The sequence below is a fragment of the Mauremys mutica genome, chromosome 1 (assembly GCF_020497125.1).
Source record: "Mauremys mutica isolate MM-2020 ecotype Southern chromosome 1, ASM2049712v1, whole genome shotgun sequence".
Taxonomy (NCBI): Eukaryota; Metazoa; Chordata; order Testudines; family Geoemydidae; genus Mauremys; species Mauremys mutica.
In genome coordinates, this window is record NC_059072.1 from 232335095 (window position 1) to 232356276 (window position 21182).

The 21182-nt window shown below is 42.7% G+C and overlaps 1 protein-coding gene across 2 annotated transcripts in view; it reads right to left on the bottom strand.

Moving 5' to 3' along the window:
- The window catches only part of CLCN4 (chloride voltage-gated channel 4), a 61587-nt gene that overhangs the window by 15717 nt on the left and 24688 nt on the right, over window positions 1–21182 (bottom strand). The window contains exons 1-7 of one of the 2 annotated variants that reach the window (XM_045010024.1): window positions 21011–21058; window positions 16694–16793; window positions 11184–11371; window positions 5105–5227; window positions 2464–2670; window positions 2290–2370; window positions 1145–1690 (exon numbers count right to left, since the gene is read on the bottom strand). In XM_045010024.1, the coding sequence (XP_044865959.1) occupies window positions 1145–1690; window positions 2290–2370; window positions 2464–2670; window positions 5105–5227; window positions 11184–11371; window positions 16694–16718 (1170 nt within the window). In that variant the 5' untranslated portion in view covers window positions 16719–16793; window positions 21011–21058. Of the gene's footprint in view, window positions 1–1144; window positions 1691–2289; window positions 2371–2463; window positions 2671–5104; window positions 5228–11183; window positions 11372–16693; window positions 16794–21010; window positions 21059–21182 lie in introns of those variants that run through there. The other variant, XM_045010015.1, reaches the window with a different exon arrangement.

Below are 21182 nucleotides of genomic sequence, written 5' to 3' on the forward strand. Positions count from 1 at the left end.
ATTTCAATAGTTTCGCTTTTTGGAATAAAATCATCAATGTAATTATGTGAATGCGAGCTATTAGTTTGTACAGAGACACGTATGTTTAGAAATGGGCCCCATCACCAACCATATAGCTACAACTTGCCTTTGCCCACTTTGTGTAGTTTGGGCTTGGATAAAATGGAATCCAGACCACAAAACCCCATTTGTTTGGAGTGGGGGGTTTTAAACAAAAATAACCCTTGATTGCTCTAGGTTCACCTTTAAACAGCACCTTTTTTCTTTTAGCCATTTGGTCTGATGTACAGAACTCTATCTCCCCTTTCTTTCTAGAAAGCAAAACTTGACAAACACAATGAGGGAAAAAAATAAAACAAATCAATAAAACCCGCATTGATGGAATATTACAGCTGAGCTTTTACTTTAAAATGTGCATATTTGCATAATCTCGTGAGCTTTTAAATGTAAAAAATAGTCAGTAAATTCAAACTTATAGCTCCCACAATCAGTGCAACTTGGCTACACTGCACTATATTAAGACAAGAATTCAACAATATAAAATACTCCATATTTCCAAGGGAGCTGGATTTCAGTTGAAGTGGGAATCATGCTGAATTGACTTACTAGCAAAAGTGAATTTAAATGCTCAACTACAGTATCTTTTTTTTAAAACCAAGAAAAATCAAAGAAACCTACAAGATACAACAAGGGTGCTCATTCCAATACTGTCTTTTTTGTATCCAATGCAATTTGATGAGAAGCAGGGGAAGCGAGTCATACAAAAATAGATAGCATGCTACAGCTAAACTGAGTTATTCTGTATATTACAACAAAATACAAACGCTGAATGAAAGACATGAGATGGTTATGTCATAGCATCCTACAATTCACCCGACACCATGAGTATCTGTGGAACTCTTACTAATTTCTGAATCTTTAGATGAATCTGTTGCCATCAAAGCAGACTAAGCCTTACTTTTCTAATGCCTTGTGCTTCAGAATTTTGTATGTTCTCATACACATCCCTGGTATTATGCCAGATGTATGTAACCTGAACACGACACTCTAAGCTCTAATATTAACCAGGTCTTGTCATGCAAAAGTCTAGCTTCAACACGCAATATGGATTGCAGCAGTGAACTTTACACACCCTTAAACTTACCTTCATGCCAAAAGTAAATATTGTGATGATAATTTTAAAAATCAGAGCCAGGGCCAGCTGCCACATTGCAGTGTAGACTCCGAAGCCAGCAGGTCTGTCAGGGATGTCATCTACAGGCCTGGTCATGTTTGGGTCATTAATATAGTCACAGAGTTGTGAGGACTCCAGAGCGCCACAGTCATTGAAAAGCTCGGAGATCAGCTCACTGGTGCTCCTCCGGGTGTATGGATTAGGATAGGCGATGATGGCAGTGATAGCTGTTACCACAATGACCTCTAGGACCGGATACTTCCCAAGCCTGGTTGTTTTGCGCCTCCTGCACCATGCAATGTTGCAACGGATAAAGAGCGTCCCCCACAGACCTCCAAAGACCCCAAGCAGAATGAATGGGAAAAGTTCAGCCATATACCAGGGGGTGTGGTACTCCACATAAAAAAGAACCAGTCGGCTGTTTCCAAACGGATTGATGGACCTCAGAGTAAAGGCAGCCACAAGAGCAGCAAAAAATGACCTCCAGAGGGTTTTCAGGGGGAAATAATAACTAACCTAAAACAAACAGAGACAGTGAATGCTTAACCGAGCGGGAAGTAAGGTGTTTGATTTAGTTACTCTCTTTTCTGTTGCACCACAGGCCCTACTGCGGTTAGTATGACTTTACATACATGGGTGTGTCTGCAACCAGCACGTGGTCACACATCTGTAAGGAAAGGCATTTTCAGACTTGAGGAGGAAATTGCGAACAATGGAAAATGAACGTAAGATGAATCATAAAGCAAGCTGTTGAACAGCAATGTTTTAAACGGACACACTGGAGTTATGATCTCTAGACATGTGGTAACAAGTTTCTGTAATCTTTTGTTAGAATGCTCAAGGCATACACCTTTTCGTATGAGTCAAATGCTGAACACACACACACACAGCACAACCATGCCTTTGGTTATCTCCAGGAGACTATTACTCCTCTTCTGCCAACATTATGCTAATCTACAGGGTTACTTCTTATTGGCAACAATTACAGATTATATATGCTTATATATGGTATAACAATATTGGGAAAATAAAAAGGATTCTTAAGGAAGGAATCAAGGGAAAGTATTTTTACTGATGCAAATGAATTCTGCAAACATACATCATATATATCTTACCTCTTCCAGGCTAAAAAGTACACCACCAATTGGAGCACCAAAAGCAACAGAGACTCCTGCAGCAGCTGCAGCTGAAAGCACCTGCAACACAAAGATTTGCATACACGGCATGAGCCCTTTGAGTTGTTGACTATATTTAAGGGGAAAGAAATGACAATCTGAGTCCAAGCTCACCTCTCTCCTCTTTCCTTCATTCTTGCTGTACTTTGAGAAGAGGCTGCTGAAGAAGTTACCACAGCAACAAGCCACATGCACTAAAGGACCTTCTTTGCCGAGGCTGAGGCCCGAAGACACCACCAGAACCAAGGTGACTGTTTTGATTAAGAGTGTCCACTTCCCCAGGTAGCCCCTAATAATGAAACCACTCAGGATGGTTTTTATCTGGAAGGCAGGAAGAATAGGTTGAAGAACTAAAACTTCTGAAACTTCAATTTTCCAAAAAATGACTTAAGAGCTATAGTAGACAAATCATTGCTTGAAAGAAGCCAATGATGCAAAGAGTAAAAGATTAAGACAACTTTTCTACAGTGATATCATACTAGTGGTTAACATGAGTAGTGGGTAAACATGACAACAATTTTACAAGCTAGTTATTGTGGGTGGACCTCTGCCTCTGTGAAGTCAACAGGATGCTGCCCATGTGGATTGGCTTGCAGGATCAGGGCATAAGTCAGATGCAAATTAGTGTCACCAAAAACACAAAATAATTATAATAGGGGGCAGATTCCATAAACAGAAAATGTTTTGTTATTTCTAAAAATCCCATCACAAAAAAATATTACAGTGCCATGAAACTGAATCTTGCAGAGATCTTGGTTTTAACAAGTTTCTCTTAACTTTTTTTAAAAATATGGATCAAATCTTGCCATATTTAAATAGACATATTTAAGTCAACAGGCAAATATCTGATTTGAAATTTACCTCTAAACCATGTCTAAACTGAAGGTAACTCTAACATATACACATTACTTGCCACCATTCTTAGGAGTGATTTTTATTTTTCTACATCCTGTTCCAGCAATCCAGGCCAGTGGGACTAGGTCATGGGGCTGGCATTTGAAGCAGTACAGTTTCTGATGGGAGTTCCTTCACTGACTGCAGTGTAAAAGGAATTGACTGAGCGTGTTCAAGCAATAGCAGTTTTAGTGTGCCTTGTAGCCCTGTGAGAGGGAAGGAACTATGATTTACTATATGTTTGTACAGTGCCTACATTGCTAGAGCGTGTGACCAGGTTAGCTTATAGGCATTAAAGCAATATACACGTAAAATAATAATAAAAAATCCTTTACAAGATTATAGCACAAGTTAAGGCCATCATGATTTTAAAAGCGAGAACCAACTAAGCTGTGTCAATTTAAGTACACACCATTCCAAGTTCCAGTTTACATAGATTGATACTCCCCCCCTTCCTTTTTTCCTTTGTATTCTTCTCCAAAGATATAAAGCAAATCAATCTCTAAGCAATTTTTCTAAAAGTACACTCAAATCAATATCAAAATAAGGTTTTTGGCTTTGGTGCTTGTTGATTTTTAAACTTTGCAAAATTTTGCAAAGGAAACATTTTTCATCAAAAAGTGGTGGTTTTTTACTTCGGACTTTTCTGACTTCATTATCAGAGTTTTTATCCAAAATGTTATCAAAAACCAGTAGACATTTTCATTTATTAAAATCCAGGTTTTCTGTAAGTGAAAATGTTGGATATTTTTATTAATTTTTTTTAAAAAGTTACAACAAAAATTGAAAAAAATTAAAATAGCTTCATATTGACATCTGAGCAATGGAAACAACGTCAATATTTCAGGAGGGCTTTGCGATTATTTTTTCCAACCAGTTCCAGATTTTTGATCAATCAGTTTTAGATTTCTTGGGTTGCTCTCCTAGAGGTGAGGAAAGGAGCAAACAGATCTGTACATTGAATTAAATCTAAAGAAGGAGGATAAGACCTTCAAAGACTGAAGCTTAAATTTAGACTCCAAAATCCATATGGAGGCTCTTAAACAATAATACCCAGCTGTTATTTAGCACTTTTTTTAAATAAGCATCTGACATGTTTTATTAAAGTATTGAGTAACCTGTAGCTCTCCTTGATTTCAAGGTCACTCATTTAAGAACCCAAATATGGATTTAGGACCATTTTTTCAAGTGACTGGTGACTTTGGTTGCCTGAATGCTGGGCACCCAGCTTGACACACCTGATTTTCAGAAAATCAGATCCTTTAAAGGAATTCCAAATGGTGGGCCCCCAAAAATTGAGGAGCTCAAAATCACTAGTTACATTGGAAAGCTTGGTCTTGAATCTTCCTCCCTTCCCTTCCCCGCCCTCCCCAATCCCCTGCTTAAATCTTGGCCTTAACTTTTATCTTCTCCCTTATAATTGGAATATGTAATTGTATCTGCTGGACTTCCAGGCAAATATTTATGTGTAACCCACTGATGAGTATGCACGATGGCCTGCCTCTGTGTCCACTCCACAGAAGATATGAATTGTTACAGCCCAGCTAGGGAGTCTTGGATCTTTAGCTCAAGTTGTAGCAGTTCATGCTTTTAGCTCTGGGAGTGTCCAGTTCAGTCCTGGGGTTGTTGGCCAAAATAGCAGCCATGGTGTATGCCTTTGAGTGGAGTCTAAGATGAAGAATTTAGACGGGCAACATGAACACAGCTTAGGCAAAAGGCATAAGGTCCAGTGAAAAAAAAAATTAAAATGCCTTGCTTCTGCTTGTTCATATACCAAAGGCATAGCTATCTGATAGCACAGGTCTGGAACATGAAATGATTTTTCAGTTTTAAAATTTGCATCCATTTGGAAGAAACTCACCTCTGGAATCCCAGAACCACAGGCATAAGGAGCAAACACCCTGACCAGGGAGACTGCCAGGAAAGCAAAAGATAGAGCCCACATAATGTACAGAAAATAGTTTAGAATGTAAGCACTTGCACTCTGGAAAAATAACAGCAAAAAAATAACTGTTAGACAAACGCAATGAAATAACCTTATGTTTCTATTAGGATTAGGAGTGGGGTGAAGCAGGTTCTGTTCAATTACTGCAACACTAGTAGTATGTTTGAAGCTGCTTTTGCCTCAGTAAATGTGAACATTTGCAATTTTTTGTGCTCCACAAAGATATATAGATGCAGCATCTTAGTTTATTTAAATCAATCTATATGGTGTCTTTCGCACTGTACGAGATACCAAACTAAACACTTAAACAGTTGAAAGAAAAGGTAAGCACATATACATAGCCCAAATAACATCAAACAAATCTAGCACCAGGGCAAACTCAGTTACAGCCAGAAAAAATTACCCCAAAGGAGGGATTTGCAATGTACTTTAAAGTCAGCCAACGAGAGGCAGTGGTTGGCTTCTCTGAGGACACTGCCTGAGATTTTCAAAGCCGGGGATTTAACAACACTTCTCCATTAATTTTAATAAAAGGGCCAAGACCAGAACCACCCTGGCTAATTGTAATGATCAGGCAGGGACATAGGATGAGAAGTGATCAATCCAGTTCTGAGGGTTTAGATTATGAAGAGGCTCTCCATACTAACTCTGATACCTTAAATTATATTCTTTGGTGTATTAGAAGCCAGTGCACTTCACAGAACATGGGTATAACTGAATTCCTCACTCTTATCTGCAGGTATAAGGTAAATGACTCATTCTGTAGTGATTGCAGCCTCCAAAGCAATTTGAAAGGACGCCCAATTATGACTGTATTACAGTCGTTTACCCTGGATGTGACAAAAGCATAAGCAATCATGCTGAGGCCCGTACTCAAGATAAACAGATGGGCTTTCCCGACAGGATGGAAATGGTAATGGTAATAGCCACTCTAAATCAGTGTTGTAACTGTGGAATGAGCAGTCAGTGGTTACCTCCAAGTTCCACACCCATCTCTAGTGATGCCATTCTCCCTGGAATGGACATACAAAAAACTGCCCAAGTTTTCCTCAAGACACTTTCCCCAACCCATGAGCATGACCTTGACCTTTTCTGGGTTGAGTTTCAACCGGATGTGTCTCATCCAAATCATAAAGCCATCTAGACCAGGGGTTCTCAAAGTTTTGTACTGGTGACCCCTTTCACATAACAAGCCTTTGAGTGCAACCCCTCTTATTGTTCCAACATGGGGGAGGGATAGCTCAGTGGTTTAAGCATTGGCCTGCTAAACCCAGCTGTCTGATGGCCCAGAACAGAGACAAGGGAAGCCTCTGTGTGAAGACTAGTACTGTCCATAACCTATATCTGAGGTGCTGTGAGTGCTTCTTCAGATGGCAGAGGATTAAGATGAGACAGTGCTGCGTGTGAGACAATCAAGGAAGTCTGTGTTAACTACTCCTATTCTGTTCCAGTTCCCAATGCTGAAAAATCTATGTTCCAATCTTATGAATGACAAAGCACACAAGGCCATGATGGTCCCTATTTGCCAAACATGCCATAACAATAACTAACTCTAGCATAATCCTAGAGATTTCTATCCAAATACAATATCAATGATTGGCCTTGTCGATAGCAGCAGAAGAGCAGTGTTATCAACTGCCATGACCCAAGACTTAAGACATAAATTCCGGACTTATCACGGACACCCACCCATAGTCATAGTGGATTTTTATTGTTCCAACTGAAGAATGTTTATTTAATTTCCCCATGAATGCCTTCTCCCTAGTGCTTTCAATTAGAGACAATGATAATATTCACTGTTCCCTTAGAGCAGTGGTTCTCAACCAGGGGTCCAGGGTCCCCTGGGGGCCGCAAGCAGGTTTCAGGGGTCCGCCAAGCAGGGCCGGCATTAGACTTGCTAAGGCCCATGGCAGAAAGCTGAAGCCCCACTGTATGGAGTTGAAGCCCAGAGGCCCGAGCCCCTCCATCTGGAGCTGAAGCTGAAGCCTGAGCAACTTAGCTTCATGGGGCCCCCGGGCAGTTGCCCTGCTTGCTACCCCTAACGCTGGTCCTTGCTTTTATAGCAGAAAAACAGTTGTGGCACAAGGGGGCCGTGGAGTTTTTAATAGGACATTAGGGGGCCTCAGGAAGAAAAAGGTTGACAACCCTTGCCTTAGGCCTGGCCTACACTAAGGGCGGGGGTCGAACTAGGGTACGCAAGTTCAGCTACGCGAATAGCAAAGTACTCAAAGTACTCAAAGTACCCTAGTTCGAACTACTCACCCGTCCAGACGCCGCGGGATCGAAGTCCGCAGCTCCAAGGTCGACTCCGCCACCGCCGTTTGCAGTGGTGGAGTTCCGGAGTCGACCGGAGCGCGCGGGGAGTTCGAACTATCGCGTCTAGATTAGCAGTCCCAGGGCCAGATTCTCATCTCAGCTACACTAGTGTGAACCTGCAGCAGCTCCAGCTCCTCTGGTGAGAATTTGGCTGTAAAACATTGGGCTAAAGCAGTTATTTTGCTTCTTAATTCAATTAAGCTGTATCATATTTGTTTCTTTTGACAGACTCCTTTTTCAAATCTCAGATATAAAGACTGCAGATCTGTTTTATGTATTTGCTACTGACACACATACACATACTGCATTATACTGGGTCACCCTACTAGGATCCCACTTATTTTGCATGACTACCTCACTAGGGATAACATTCATCCTCACATTCTCCAAACATTTGACATATGAACATAAGAACGGCCATACTGAGTCAGGCCAAACGTCCATCTAGCCCAGGATCCTGTCTTCTGACAGCGGCCAATGCCAGGTGTCCCAGAGGGAATGAACAGAACAGATAATCATCAAGAGATCCATTCCTTGTCGTCATTCCCAGCTTCTGGCAAACAGAGGCTAGAGACACCATCCCTGCCCATCCTGGCTAATAGCCATTGATGGACCTATCCCCCATGAACTAGACATGTGGTCACAGGCAAGATTGAGGGGTTTTTTTTTGTTTTTGTTTTTTTTAAACACTTATAGTCATAAACTTGTGGAACTTTAAACAGCAGTTTTTAAAGATTAATAAGGTCTTTCGGAAGGTAAGTAGTAGTGACCCAGCCACACTTTTAGCTGCCATCACTAAGACCCTGATTCGGGAAGGCACTTACTCACCTGCTTAAATTTAAGCCTATGAGTTGACTGTTGGAGTCAACACTCTAGGCCAGAACAGATGGCTCCAGTGTATTACCAGAGGCAAGTTTAGTCTCCACAAGGAAGATGACATGTAACCCACTTTTACAGCCTCCTCTGTTGGCTGTTTAAAGGAGTGGCACTGGCAGTGGAATAGGATAGTGGTTCTCAACCAGGGGGTAGGCAGAGGTCTTCTGGGGGTACATCAACTCATCTAGATATTTGCCTAGTTTTACAACAGGCTACAGAAAAAGCTCTAGCAAAGTCAGTACAAACTAAAATTGCATACAATGACTTGTTTATACTGCTCTGTTTACTGTACACTGAAATGTATGTAAAATATGTATATTCCAATTGATTTATAATAATATGGTAAAAATAAGGAAGTAAGCAATCTTTCAGTAACAGTGTGCTGTGACACTTTTGTTTTTTTATGTCTGATTTTGTAAGCAAGTAGTTTTTAAGTGAGGTGAAACTTGGAGGTACGCAAAACAAATCAGACTCCTGGAAGGGGTGCAATAGTCTGGAAAGGTTGAAAACCACTGGAATAAGAGAAGGAAAGAGCACAGGGTTGAATAGATGGTCCACACAGGTAACCTGTATAATAAGGAGTCGGGAAGAAAATATGGTCTGGTGCATAGTCTGATTTATTTTCATGTTTTCTCTAAATTAAATCTGCTTTTTGGGGGGAGGTTTCATAGAAAGACTATAATTAAAACAATATTGACAGATCCTATAGGATGTGTCAGAATTCATAGTGGCAACATATTTAAGGGGCTGAAAGCAGCCATAATGCCCAAAACCACGGGAAGAAATGGTTTTGCAAAAAAATATCTATCTACACCTAGGGCTCAAAATGTCAAATTCAGTTAGATATGATAAGCAGAGCCACAGCTGTGAATAAAATAGAAGAGTCTGAACAGATTACCTCTGGGAAAAACCCTCTAAGAACTTTTTATGTAAAATGTTCTGTGAATTGTTCCCTCTGTACACTCAAGACAACCAGTTCTTTTCACTGTGCTTGTGTCTGTTATTTGGATGTCTTCTGCAAGGTGTAGTAACTTATGAATGGAAACAAAAATCTCTCTCTGTACTGACTGTAATTAAATCGATCTTGAGTGTTCTTAGAAGTTCTACAAGGCTTTGAGAAGCCTGAAGAGTTTGTACAGAGGTAGGGCTGACTTTCTGTTGTATGTGTGTACATTTCTTGTGGGCCCCTGCTTGGGGCCTCTAGATGCTACCATAATATAGCAACAACAATATTAATACAGTTAGATCCACTGACTATAGCAGCCAGGGACAGGGGAAGACTGAAGATCTTAGAAGCTCCGTTGGTCTGGGGGAGTCGCCAGAATCAGGTCAAACTAATATGGTGTCAAGTATCAAAGGGATAGCTGCATTAGTCTGTATCCACAAAAACAACGAGGAGTCTGGTGGCACCTTAAAGACTAATAGATTTAAATGGGTATAAGCTTTCATGGGTAAAAAACTCACTTATTCAGATGCATCTGTTAGTCTTTAAGGTGCCACAGGACTCCTCATTGTTTTTGTCAAACTAATAGTTATTTTCACTGTAATAATACCTTGAGGATCAGAAACTTAGCTTGAGTATGGTGAAAATATTAACTACATGTGAACTAAAACACCCATCCAGCTGTTGTGCTTAATGCAATGCATAACATACAGTAGACCTGATTGTTGAGTTTCCGGTGCATATGGGTAAAACGAATATCCGTGAGGATGTTTTCTATTTACGTCCTCCAAGAAATCAAGAGGACTGCTGTGGCTTTCCTCAAGACAGGGCCTATATCAATTATATATCCACCTACCCCACCCCCCGGTTCTTCCGTCCCACCTCTTCTCCATCCAGGGAGTTTCTAATAAACTACAACTTCATTTCAGTTCAACAATTTAGCCTGGGACAATGTTTATTTAATGTTACTAAGAAACAACTAACAGTCTATAAATACTGACTGAGATGGTTGAAATGCCATGCAAAGTGCATGGCATTGTGTATCACCCACTGTACAGGAGCGATTCCTGCTTGCTATCTAACAGCGCAGCACGTACACACAAGTTCCAGTGAAGTCAGTGAGACAACACCTCTGGAAAATTAGACCAGGCATGTCCACAGACAGTGCAGTCCAGCTAAAACTAAAACAGCAGCTTTGGGGTTACTGTTAAGAATGACCAAGTTGTTGTTGTACAGTGAAGACAGGGTTCTTAGAGACTATATGGAGTTCCAGATTAAAATTCCACTGCCAAATTAAAGTGAAGTTGTGGTGTCAAACCTTCTGTTTATTCTGCTAAATCCCTTAAATAAAAGATGACTTAATCCATGAGCCCATAAGAGTACATCCAAAACACTTTTTTTCCTGAATGGATGAGATTGTAGCAAGCATCAGGTTTTTTTTTTTTAAATTGCTGGTGGAGGATACTCACATAACTCTGTTCTCCACAGAGAAAGAGAGAGAGAGATTGGAGAACATTTTTCGAGCCAAAACAAATCAGGTCAAATTCGTGAATAGTTTCAGGTTGGCCACAACTGCATTGTTAGCAAATAAATGACTTGTCTGAACATTTTCACCCAGATCTAGTTATGAGGTAATTCTTTTATTCTAGTAAGGATTCAAATAAGAGATTTCCCACTCTCACAGACTTCGTCTCTGCAGCACACATACCCATGAGACCTGGGGCTTATAACAGGCTAAGCAGAAAATGTTTGTGGGAGGCAGATTGTTTGAAGAGACTATCACAGAGTAGTGGTGGGGAAAAGAATATTCTGGGAAGGGTTAGTATTTCCCAGTCCCCAGCCTAACCAGGTCTTGCATACCTCAGACTGATTTACCAGAAGCTCGGACCATTTCTGCCATTTGGGACATTTGTCCCTGTCATCAAATGTGGTTTCATTAGATGTCCAGCAGCACTGCTCGTGGCTGTACCAGAATGCAGACAAGCAGACACCCTCTTTCAGATCTGTCATCCAGTCTACAGCTAGATCTATAACTCCAGCTAACGTGCCTGAAAAAAAAGTTCAGGAAATAAAAAATAAAGTAAAGTGGAGCACATATTAGTCTAATTATATTGAAACAAAACACATGATGTGACGGACCAGTTACAATATGAGCATAAACATGTGCCAAATAATTAGACTGAACAGCTGAGAGTTAGTAGGGAGGAACTGAGCTTCTCCAAAAATATCCTCTCTTCTTCTACATTTTACTGTGCAATGCTTCTTTATAACACCCTAATTCTTATCTTGGCTCTGCCCGATAAAAGAGGACATCACATTCCAAATACAGACACAGGCCCCAGTCCTGTAAGCTGATCCATGCCAGCATGCCATTTGACTGCTGAAGTACCAGTGAAGTTAATGGGACTTCACACATGCAGAGAAATCAACGTATACATATTGGACTGCAGGATCTGGGAAATTGTTCCACATGGTAGATGAGAGGAGGGGTGTGTGCGTGCACAAACACACCTATTTCTGTTGGGCCCAGTACACAGATCTTTAAAATGAGCAATTTAAGTAATAAAAATAATGTTAAGGCCCAATCCTGATTTACTGAATTTTATGATAGTTTAGTCATTAAGATCAATGGGACTATGATTTAGTCTTTGATATAGATACCTAATAGTAATTCAAGCCCAAGAATAAAAATGTCCTTAAAATACTCTCTTTATGAAATTCATCCTTCATTGCCGGAGCCAGCTTTTTCAACTAATTATACAGAGCAACAGTGACATCCAGTGGCCAAACAATGCTTGAGTATATGCCTTATGCTGTGGAGTCCCAGAGAAGATCTTGACTTTCCTGTACAAGTCTTAATCAAACATCATAATCCACCCAGGGGCGGCTCCAGGTATTTTGCCGCCCCAAGCACGGCAGGCAGGCTGCCTTCAGCGGCTTGCCTGTGGGAGGTCCCCGGTCCCGTGGATTCGGCAGCACGCCTGTGGGAGGTCCGCCGAAGCTGCGAGACCACCGGACCCTCTGCAGGCATGCCGCCAAAGGCAGCCTGCCTGCCGCCCTCGTGGCGACCGGCAGAGCGCCCCCCGCGGCTTGCCGCCCTGATCACGCGTTTGGCATGCAGGTGCCTGGAGCCGCCCCTGAATCTACCATAGTGCTAGTATTGTGAAAACAGAGAAGTCACCATAGCACCAATGCATTTTGCATCAGTGCATAAGACTGTGAAAGCCTGTCTTCCACCACAGAATTGGTTTACAGAACCTCAAAGTTATGAACACCAGAGTTACAAACCATCTGATCAACCACACACCTTATTTGGAACTGGAAGGATGCAATCAGGCAGCAGCAGGGGCGGGGCGGGTGGGGGGTGTGCAAATACAGTATAGTACTGTGTTAAACATACTAAAGGGAAAGTTTAAAAAAAAGATTTGACAAGGTAAGGAAACTGTTTTTGTGCTTGTTTCATTTAACTTAAAGCAGCATTTTTCTTCTGCACCATAAAGTTTCAAAGCTGTATTAAGTCAATGTTCAGTTGTAAACTTTTTGAGAGAATAACCATAACGTTTTGTTCAGAGTTATGAACAACCTCCATTCCTGAGGTGTTCGTAACTCTGAGGTTCTACTGTGATTATTTTGGACTTATTCTACACTGATATCTCCAGACGTTGTTCTTGAAAAACTATTAAAATTGTATTCAAAAGTGAAATTAGAAACAAACTCTTTAAAGACAACTGAAAGGTTTTGCAATAACTTCATAAGTCCATCACGTTTATTGTCACGTCAGCAAGAGGGATAATACTTGTCGCCACTGTAAGGCCATATGACAACAATAAAAGATTGAATGTGATATGGGAAGAATCTCTCTCCAAACTAAAGGAGAACACAGATATGCCAATGAGAGGTAAGTGAGATCACTAGAGAAGCAAAGGGGAAAGCTGGTGTAGTATTTGCTTTTGTAAAGAGTTATTTTGAGAGATATATATATATATAGAGAGAGAGAGGTTTGTTTTTTTGTGGCTTGTCATTTCTGGTTGCTCAAGTTTCTATGGCAACAGTGGGCCATATCCTGAGTCGGTGTAAATCACCATAATGCTACTGACCCCAACGTGCCTAGCTAAGTGAGTTTCGCTGTAAGCTCCATGATTTTCTGAAAAACCTCCTACTGATCAGAATCTCTACACAAGATCTGGGACTGGCACAAGGAAACCTCTGCCCTGTCTAAAATGTGCAGAGTTTGGTCCCTACCTCATCCTCTGATGCACCTCCCTATTTAGCTACACTTCCCAAGCTTCGCTTAAGGTACATCTACCCTGCACGCTGCTTTTGGCAGCATGTCGAGTACATACACTACGCACACACCCCAGCATGGGTATAAATAGCCGTGTAGACAGTAAGGCACCGCTGCCTCCCCCCTCTGCCAGAGCCTTTTACTGATACATGGAGCTACACATTGCAATGTGGATGCCGTCTGCTTTTTCAGTGAGGCGTGTAGCTACACATCCCCTACATGCTGCCACCCGGGTGTGCAGTATAGACAGATCCTTAGAGAAGCCTTCCATCATGCCCTGTCAGGTAAATCAATACACATGTCACTTCAGAGGTGGAGTAAATAAGGACTATAACAGGGGTGGCCAAACTTATTGGGCCTACAAGCTGCATACGACACTCTTCAGAAGTTCAATAGCTGGGGCACACCTGCCAGGGGCCGGGGCTTGGTTGGCGGGAGGGATAGCTCAGTGGTTTGAGCATTGGCCTGTTAAACCCAGGGTTGTGAGTTCAATCCTTGAGGGGGCCACTTAGGGATCTGGGGCAAAAATTGGTCCTGCTAGTGAAGGGAGGGGGCTGGACTCGATGACCTTTCAAGGTCCCTTCCAGTTCTAGGAGATTGGCATATCTCCAATTATTACCTTTATTACCATGGAAGGCGCCTGATGGGGCTCATGGCTTCAGCACAACCCCTGGCAGATGCTTCCTGTAGGGCTGAAGCCCCAAGACCCGCCTCCCCTCTGGGTAAAAGCCCCTTATCCCACCACTCCACTGCAAGGGAGAGATCTCGAGCTCCCCCCACCCAACCAGTCTGATAGGTGGAGAATGAGGGACACACACACCGCGAGCCACACTTTAACGGTAAAAGTGCCGCATGTGGCTTGTGAGCCACAGTTTGGCCACCCCTGGAGTATAAGATTTTTTTAACCTTATAAAGTGACTTGCCTAAGGTCACAAAGAAAGTTGGTGGCACCGCTGGGGACATATGTCCAGACCTCTGATGTGATAGACTCACATTTAATCCATTACACTACGGTGCCTCTGAGAAAACTGCATAGTTATGCTGGCTGCAAAATGAGGCTGCTGGGGTCAAGTGCTTTGAGATCTGCTAATAGATGTGGCCTTCTTTTCACATAAGAAAACTGAGACACAGAAAGGCTGAATCACCTGCCTGGGCAGTACTGTGGGCTAGGTAAGGTAGAGTCCTATGAGCCAGAAAACCTTGTGCCTGATTTCCATAAGTGCTGAAAACTCATCACTCCAAGGAAGTCAATGGGAGATGCAGCTGCTCAGAAACCTCAGAAAGTCAGGCTAGTTTAATTGACTTTCAGTGAGACTTAGGCTCCTAAGTGCCTAAATCACTTTTGAAAATGGGACTTAGCCATCTAGATCCTTTAGGCCTTGCAGTGCTGAGTGAAACAACACCTGAACACCTTTAAAAATCAGGACCCGCGTGGCTTTCCCAACGTCACACAGGAAGTCTGGGGCAGAGCCTCTCAGGCTCCAGGCTAGTTCCCTAACCACTGCCCTTTCCTTTCTACTACCTCAAGCCACCACTGTGATGAAGAAGTGTGCAGAGGACAATCTTGAGGGGTAGTCTGATGTGTTTGGACAGGATCGTTTGGTAAAGGGATACTGGAAGGCACATTTCCCTAGAAATGTGGTGTACAGTAGTCAAAGATGTGGTAAGGTGTAGGTCTGTGAATAGTTAATATCTATTAACTAAGTCCAACCTAACCACAACCTTTTCCCTAGCATAGGTGCAGGATAACATGTTTTATTTTGATTTAGCCAGTTGAGATAAAAGGTGTGAACCTGCATCCACATTCGGGGAAAGGGTGGCGTTAGTTAACATGTTAACTAGCTCCATCCTAACCTCAATGTACCCATACAACATACCTGAAGGACAATTCTATTTGGCATCAACTTTTGAGGTTTCAAAATATTTTTGTTCCACACTGGAATGAGAGAGTGAGCAAGCATATGTTTTCACTGTACAGCTGGGTAATTGGGGTACTGGCTTGGAATGTGGGGGAGACAGGTTCAAGTCCCTGATTCAGAGCAGAGCTTTTCTTCCCAACTCAGGCAGAGCATTGACTTGAGCATTTCCCGGGCTGGTATGCTAACCACCGGGGAGGGATGGAAGTGTGTGTGTGGGGGGTCTCATAAATGTACTCAAAACTTTTGTTGAGAAGATATATTTCTCCATGAAACAGCATATTTTGTCAAAATTTCAGTTAACAAAAATGCTCCAGCTAGCTTTAGCCATAATGTTCCAGAACAGCTTTCACTCACAGTTCTAAACACTGATATTAAAGGCACTAACTTTACATTTGTTAAACCAGGAGATTCACACCAGTTTTGGTGAGAACATAGTGCGTAAAACTCGACATCATGCTGTTTCCTAGCAGTCATAATCACATTGGCATAACTGAGACAGCATAAAAACTATTCAAGGCCGCTGTTTGAGGTTGGTAACATGAGAGCAGCTTTCCAAACTGGAAGACATGCTAAACTGAGCAGGAGACAGGAGCAACTCAGGAAATTAATGAATTTCCCATCTGAGTTTGTTGTTAAATATGTAATGTCTGTCTGGCTTGTGAACAGATCTGGAAGTCAGTCTGAAATCGGTTGTGTGTCGGGTCTTCCCCCCCGCTCCCAGGCATGTATAAAGAGATAACTCAGTCTACAATGAATCTAGTACATTAGAGAACTATATTTTCATTGTACTCTACCAGTACTTTCCTCCTGCATCAAAATATCTATCCATGGAATTAAATTCACAAGATCAAGAAAGGAACATGTGAATCAGAGGCTGAGATAGTCAAAACAGTTCATCAACGGTAAGGCACTTCCACTCAGAGGCATGTTTTCAAAAGCAATACAGAAATCACATTACTTGTTAATAGCCCTTTTTCTAGGTCGGCACTCAGTGTGAGACTTTCCAAGTGAAGCATTAAAACTGTGTGGGTGCATAACTGTCTCTTTATCTCATCCATCTTGAAAAGTTGGGGACCAGACAAAGTAAGTAAAAGATAAGCAGATAGCTCTGCAGGAGACTGTGTGAGAGAGTTCCAGACACAGCACTTCTGCCATAGTGCACATACCTGCCAGTAGTCCTATGAGAAGCATTACAACCCATCCTGACCAGGCATCCAACAAACTCTTGATGAACTCCCAGATGGATTCCTTACTTTTGCTTGTAATCTGTAAAAACACAAACACTGATTCATAAGAGTTGGTTTTGTTGTGTCACATCTACAAGGCAAGACTCTTACTTGAACATAGATGGACTGAACACTAAAAACATTGATTGTTTTTACAGAGCTTGTGATCAAGTTGTTTAAAGTGAATTTGTCCAACCTTAACAATTTTACTTATTATTTCAGCTCTAATTCACCAGATTCAATGTTTTTTCTCTTCTTTTTTTTCTTCTTCATTTTGACAGATGAAATCCACAGGCAATGAAAGGCAAATTACGACCATCTCTTTGTAGGTCCTGCTCAAGAACCAGGGCATGCACAATGAGATGATACAACAGTTTTGAAAACAACATTTGCCGGCTTTAGGTATGGATATAACTTGGGCTTTTGTTGATGAGTGCATTTGTGTTTGAGTCTGCATCTCTTACATAAAGTCATACAGTTTTAGGCCAGAAGGCACCATCAGGGCATCTAGTCTGACCTTCTCTCTATTACAGGACACCAACACCACCCACCCCTGCAAGCCAAACCCAAGAACTGAAATTAAACCAAAGGATTACAGCCCACAGAAGAGTAGATCATTTTGTGCCACCATGAGAGGACAGGAGGGAGTGAGATGGACCAATGCCCAAGGCTCTGCAATGGCAGAAAATGGATTGAGATATTCCCAGATAATTCTGGCAATTGACTTACACCCCCATCCTGCAGAGGAAGGTGAAAAAACCCCCATAGGCACTGCCAATCTAGCCTTTCTAATATCACATATGGCAATCAATTAGACACGGAGCATATGAGCAAGTACCAGCCAGCTAAGTACACGAGAGAGAGAACGTTTGGTACCATCTCCGAGCCCTGGCCCATCCCATCTCCAGGCAGGGCCACCTCCTGATGCTTCAGAGGATGGAGATTTTAAAAAAATGCTTCCAACATACATTTTGGGAGGGGGGAATCTCTTCCTGACCCTTGCCAGTGGCTTGCTGAAACCCTGCTGCATGAGCAGAGCATACACCAGAAGTGAGCCGTGGGGCTATTGAGCCCTACCCCCTGCCATCACTCGGACATTTGTCAATCTCTCTCTTAAGACTAGTTCAGTTGTTTGCCCCCCCACAACTCCTACTGGGAGGCTGTTCCAGAGCCTCACTCCACCAATGGTTAGAAACCTTCTAATTTCCAGCCTGAATTTGTTCCCGGACAGTTTATATCCATTTGTACTTGTACCAACATTGCCCTTTAGCTTAAATAGCTCTTCACCTTGCCTGGTATTTATCCCCCTAATGAGCAATCATTGCCCCTCCTAGCCTTTGTTTTACTAAACAATCCAAGCTCTTCCAGTCTCCCCGCATGAGATAGGCCCTCCATTCCCCTGATCATCCTAGTAGCTCTTCTCTGCACTTCTTGCAGTTTAAATTAATCTCTCTTTAACATTGGTAACCCGAATTGTATATAGGATTGCAAGTGATGTCTTACCAGTGACTTGTATAATGGCATTAATACCTCTCTAGCTCTACTGGAAATGCTTCATCTGATACATCCTAGGATTGCATTTGCCTTTTTCACAGCCTCATCACATTAGTGGGTTATAGTCATCCTGAGATCGACCCACACACCCATGTCTTTTTCCTCCTCTGTTGCTTTCAACTGATGAGTCACCAGATTGAAGCAGACATTCTTATTATTAGATTTTAAGTGCACTTTGTACTATTGAATTTCATCCCATTTCTATCACTCCAGTCTTCAAGGTCATGCAGATCTTTTTATGTAATATTCCGATCCTCCTCTGTATTGAGAATGCCTCCCAACTTTGTATCATCAGCAAATTTCAATAGCACACTCCTCCTCTTTGTGCCAAGGTCATTAATAAAAATACTGAATAAGGTTGGACCAAGACTGATCCTCGTGGAACTCCACTAGTAACCTCCCTTCAGTTCGATAATTCATTTTTCAATACAATCCGTTGCCTGCTCTCCTTTAGCCAATTCATTATCCACCTTACAATGCTTGTATCAATCCCTAATTTAACAAATAATTTCCCATGTGGCCCAGCATCAAATGCTTTACTGAAGTCCAAGTATATTAGATCTACTGCATTTCCCATAGCTAAAAAATCAGTTATTTTGTCAAAGGAGGAAATCAGGTTAGTCTGGCCTGATCTACCTTTGGTAAAACCATGTTACACTGCATCCCCTTTACTTCTATGACTTTAATTATTCTTTCCTTCATAATTTGTTCTGAAACCTTGCATACCACTGAGGTCAGACTAACAGGTCTGTAATTGCCCAGATCACCTCTTTTCCCTTTCTTAAATATAGGTACAATGTTAGCTAGTCCAGGGCCGCCCAGAGGATTCAGGGGGCCTGGGGCAAAGCAATTTCGGGGGCCCCTTCCATAAAAAAAATTGCAATACTATACAATACTATATTCTCGTGAGGGGGGGCGCAAATTGCCCCACTTGCTCTGCACCCACGGGCGGCCCTGGGAAAAATAAACCTTCTGAATCTCAGCACAAATCCAGTTTTGAGAAAACTTCTTTACAAGGTATCACTGGTTCTCAGCATCAGCTAGTGCTAAAAGGCACTAAAGCTCATTAAAAGGATTGGACAAATATTTTCCATCAAAACTTTTTCTGGATTGAAAACTAGGGGTTTTTAAAAAGCAGGAAAAAATCATGGACAATGTCTGCTTTCCTTCAAACTTTGTTATGTTTTTTTTAATTGAAAAGCTGAAATTAGTCTGCCAAAACCTGAATATGGTTTGGGGTTTCAGAAGTGTGTAGCCAAATATTTGCTGCTTGCTGTGTTTGATTGTCTAAAGAAACAATACAAAAATTCTGCTTAAAAAAAAAATCCAAAACTTTGAACCACCTCAGCTTGTGACCAAACGCCTGAGCCCATCCAGTCAGAGATTTTTTCAGGTTTCTGATACTCTGCTGGCTTCCTTGACTCATATCTGTCTCCATAACTTTGGGTTCATTTAGGTTAGAATATAAGAACACCCATACTGGGTCAAACCAAAGGTCCATCCAGCCCAGTATCCTGTCTGCCAGCAATGGCCAATGCCAAGTGCCACAGAGGGAGTAAACCTAATAGGTAATGATCAAATGATCTCTCTCCTGCCATCCATGTCCACCCTCTGACAAACAAACAGAGTCTAGGGACACCATTCCTTACCCATCCTGGCTAATAGCTATTAATGGACTTAACCTCCATGCATTTATCTGTTTCCTAGAGACTGGCTCCATGGGGTCCCTCACAAACTGGAGACGGTTACTGTGGGTTTGTCTTTAGTATAGACTATGTACATACTCCACGAACTGAGCATTTGAGCTTGTTCCAGAATCTGGGATGAGCCTATGTTGTGAAAACTGAAATGCTCAAAATAGCACATGCATGTGAATGGACACAGGGTGCTAAAATTAAATTAACCCAGGGATTCTCAAACTGGGGGTCAGGACCCCTCAGGGAGTCATGAAGTTATTACTGGGGGTCATGAGCTGTCAGCCTCCACCTCAAACCCCGCTTTGCCTCCAGCATTTATAATAGTGTTAAATATATAAAAAAGTGTTTTTAATTTATAAGGGGAGGTCGCACTCAGAGGTTTGCTATGTGAAAGGGGTCACCAGTAACCCCTTGGAAGCCTCAGGGAATGCAGGGGAGGGAGGTCCTCCCTTGGTAGGGGTGGGAAGGATATTGCTCTTCTCATGTGATCCCTCCCCCAGTGGCTAATATTAAATGAAGCTACCCTCCCCTGACATGAATCTCCCTATGGCACTGATATTAAATATAGACTATAATATGGCATTTGAGAAGTGAAAGGGATGGTAGCCCTAATGGAAAAGCTAACAGCTTGGCTCGTCTGCAAGCCTCAAACTGCTGAATGAGCTTTAGGGTAGGGAAGGCTGTGCCTCCAAAACAGCCTGGCCCTGCCTCCTATCCGACCCCCACCCACTTCCTGCTCCCAACTGCCCCCCTCAGAATCCCTGACCCATCTTGCTCCTTGTCCCCTCACCGTCCCCCAGAGACCCCACCCCCAACCACCAACCCGGGACCCCACCCCTGCTCCTTGTCCCCTGACTGCCCCGACCCCTATCCACACCCCGCCCCGCTGAGTCCTGGCAGACACCTGGAACGCCCCCCAACCTCTGCCCGCTCCCTATCCCCGGGACTCCCTGCCCCTTAGCCAACCCCCCCGGCTCCGGCCCCTTAACCCCGGCTCCCCCCTCACCCGGAGCCTCTGCGCATCCAGGAACTTCCCTCGACAGCAGCAGCAGCGTGGCTCCGGCGGGGCCCCTGAGCTCCGCCCCGCTCAGAGCCGCGTGGTGAGGGGGCTGGATTGTGAGCTCCACGCTGAGTGGAGGAAGTTCAGGCCCCGCTGGAGCTCGCAGTCCCGCCCCCCT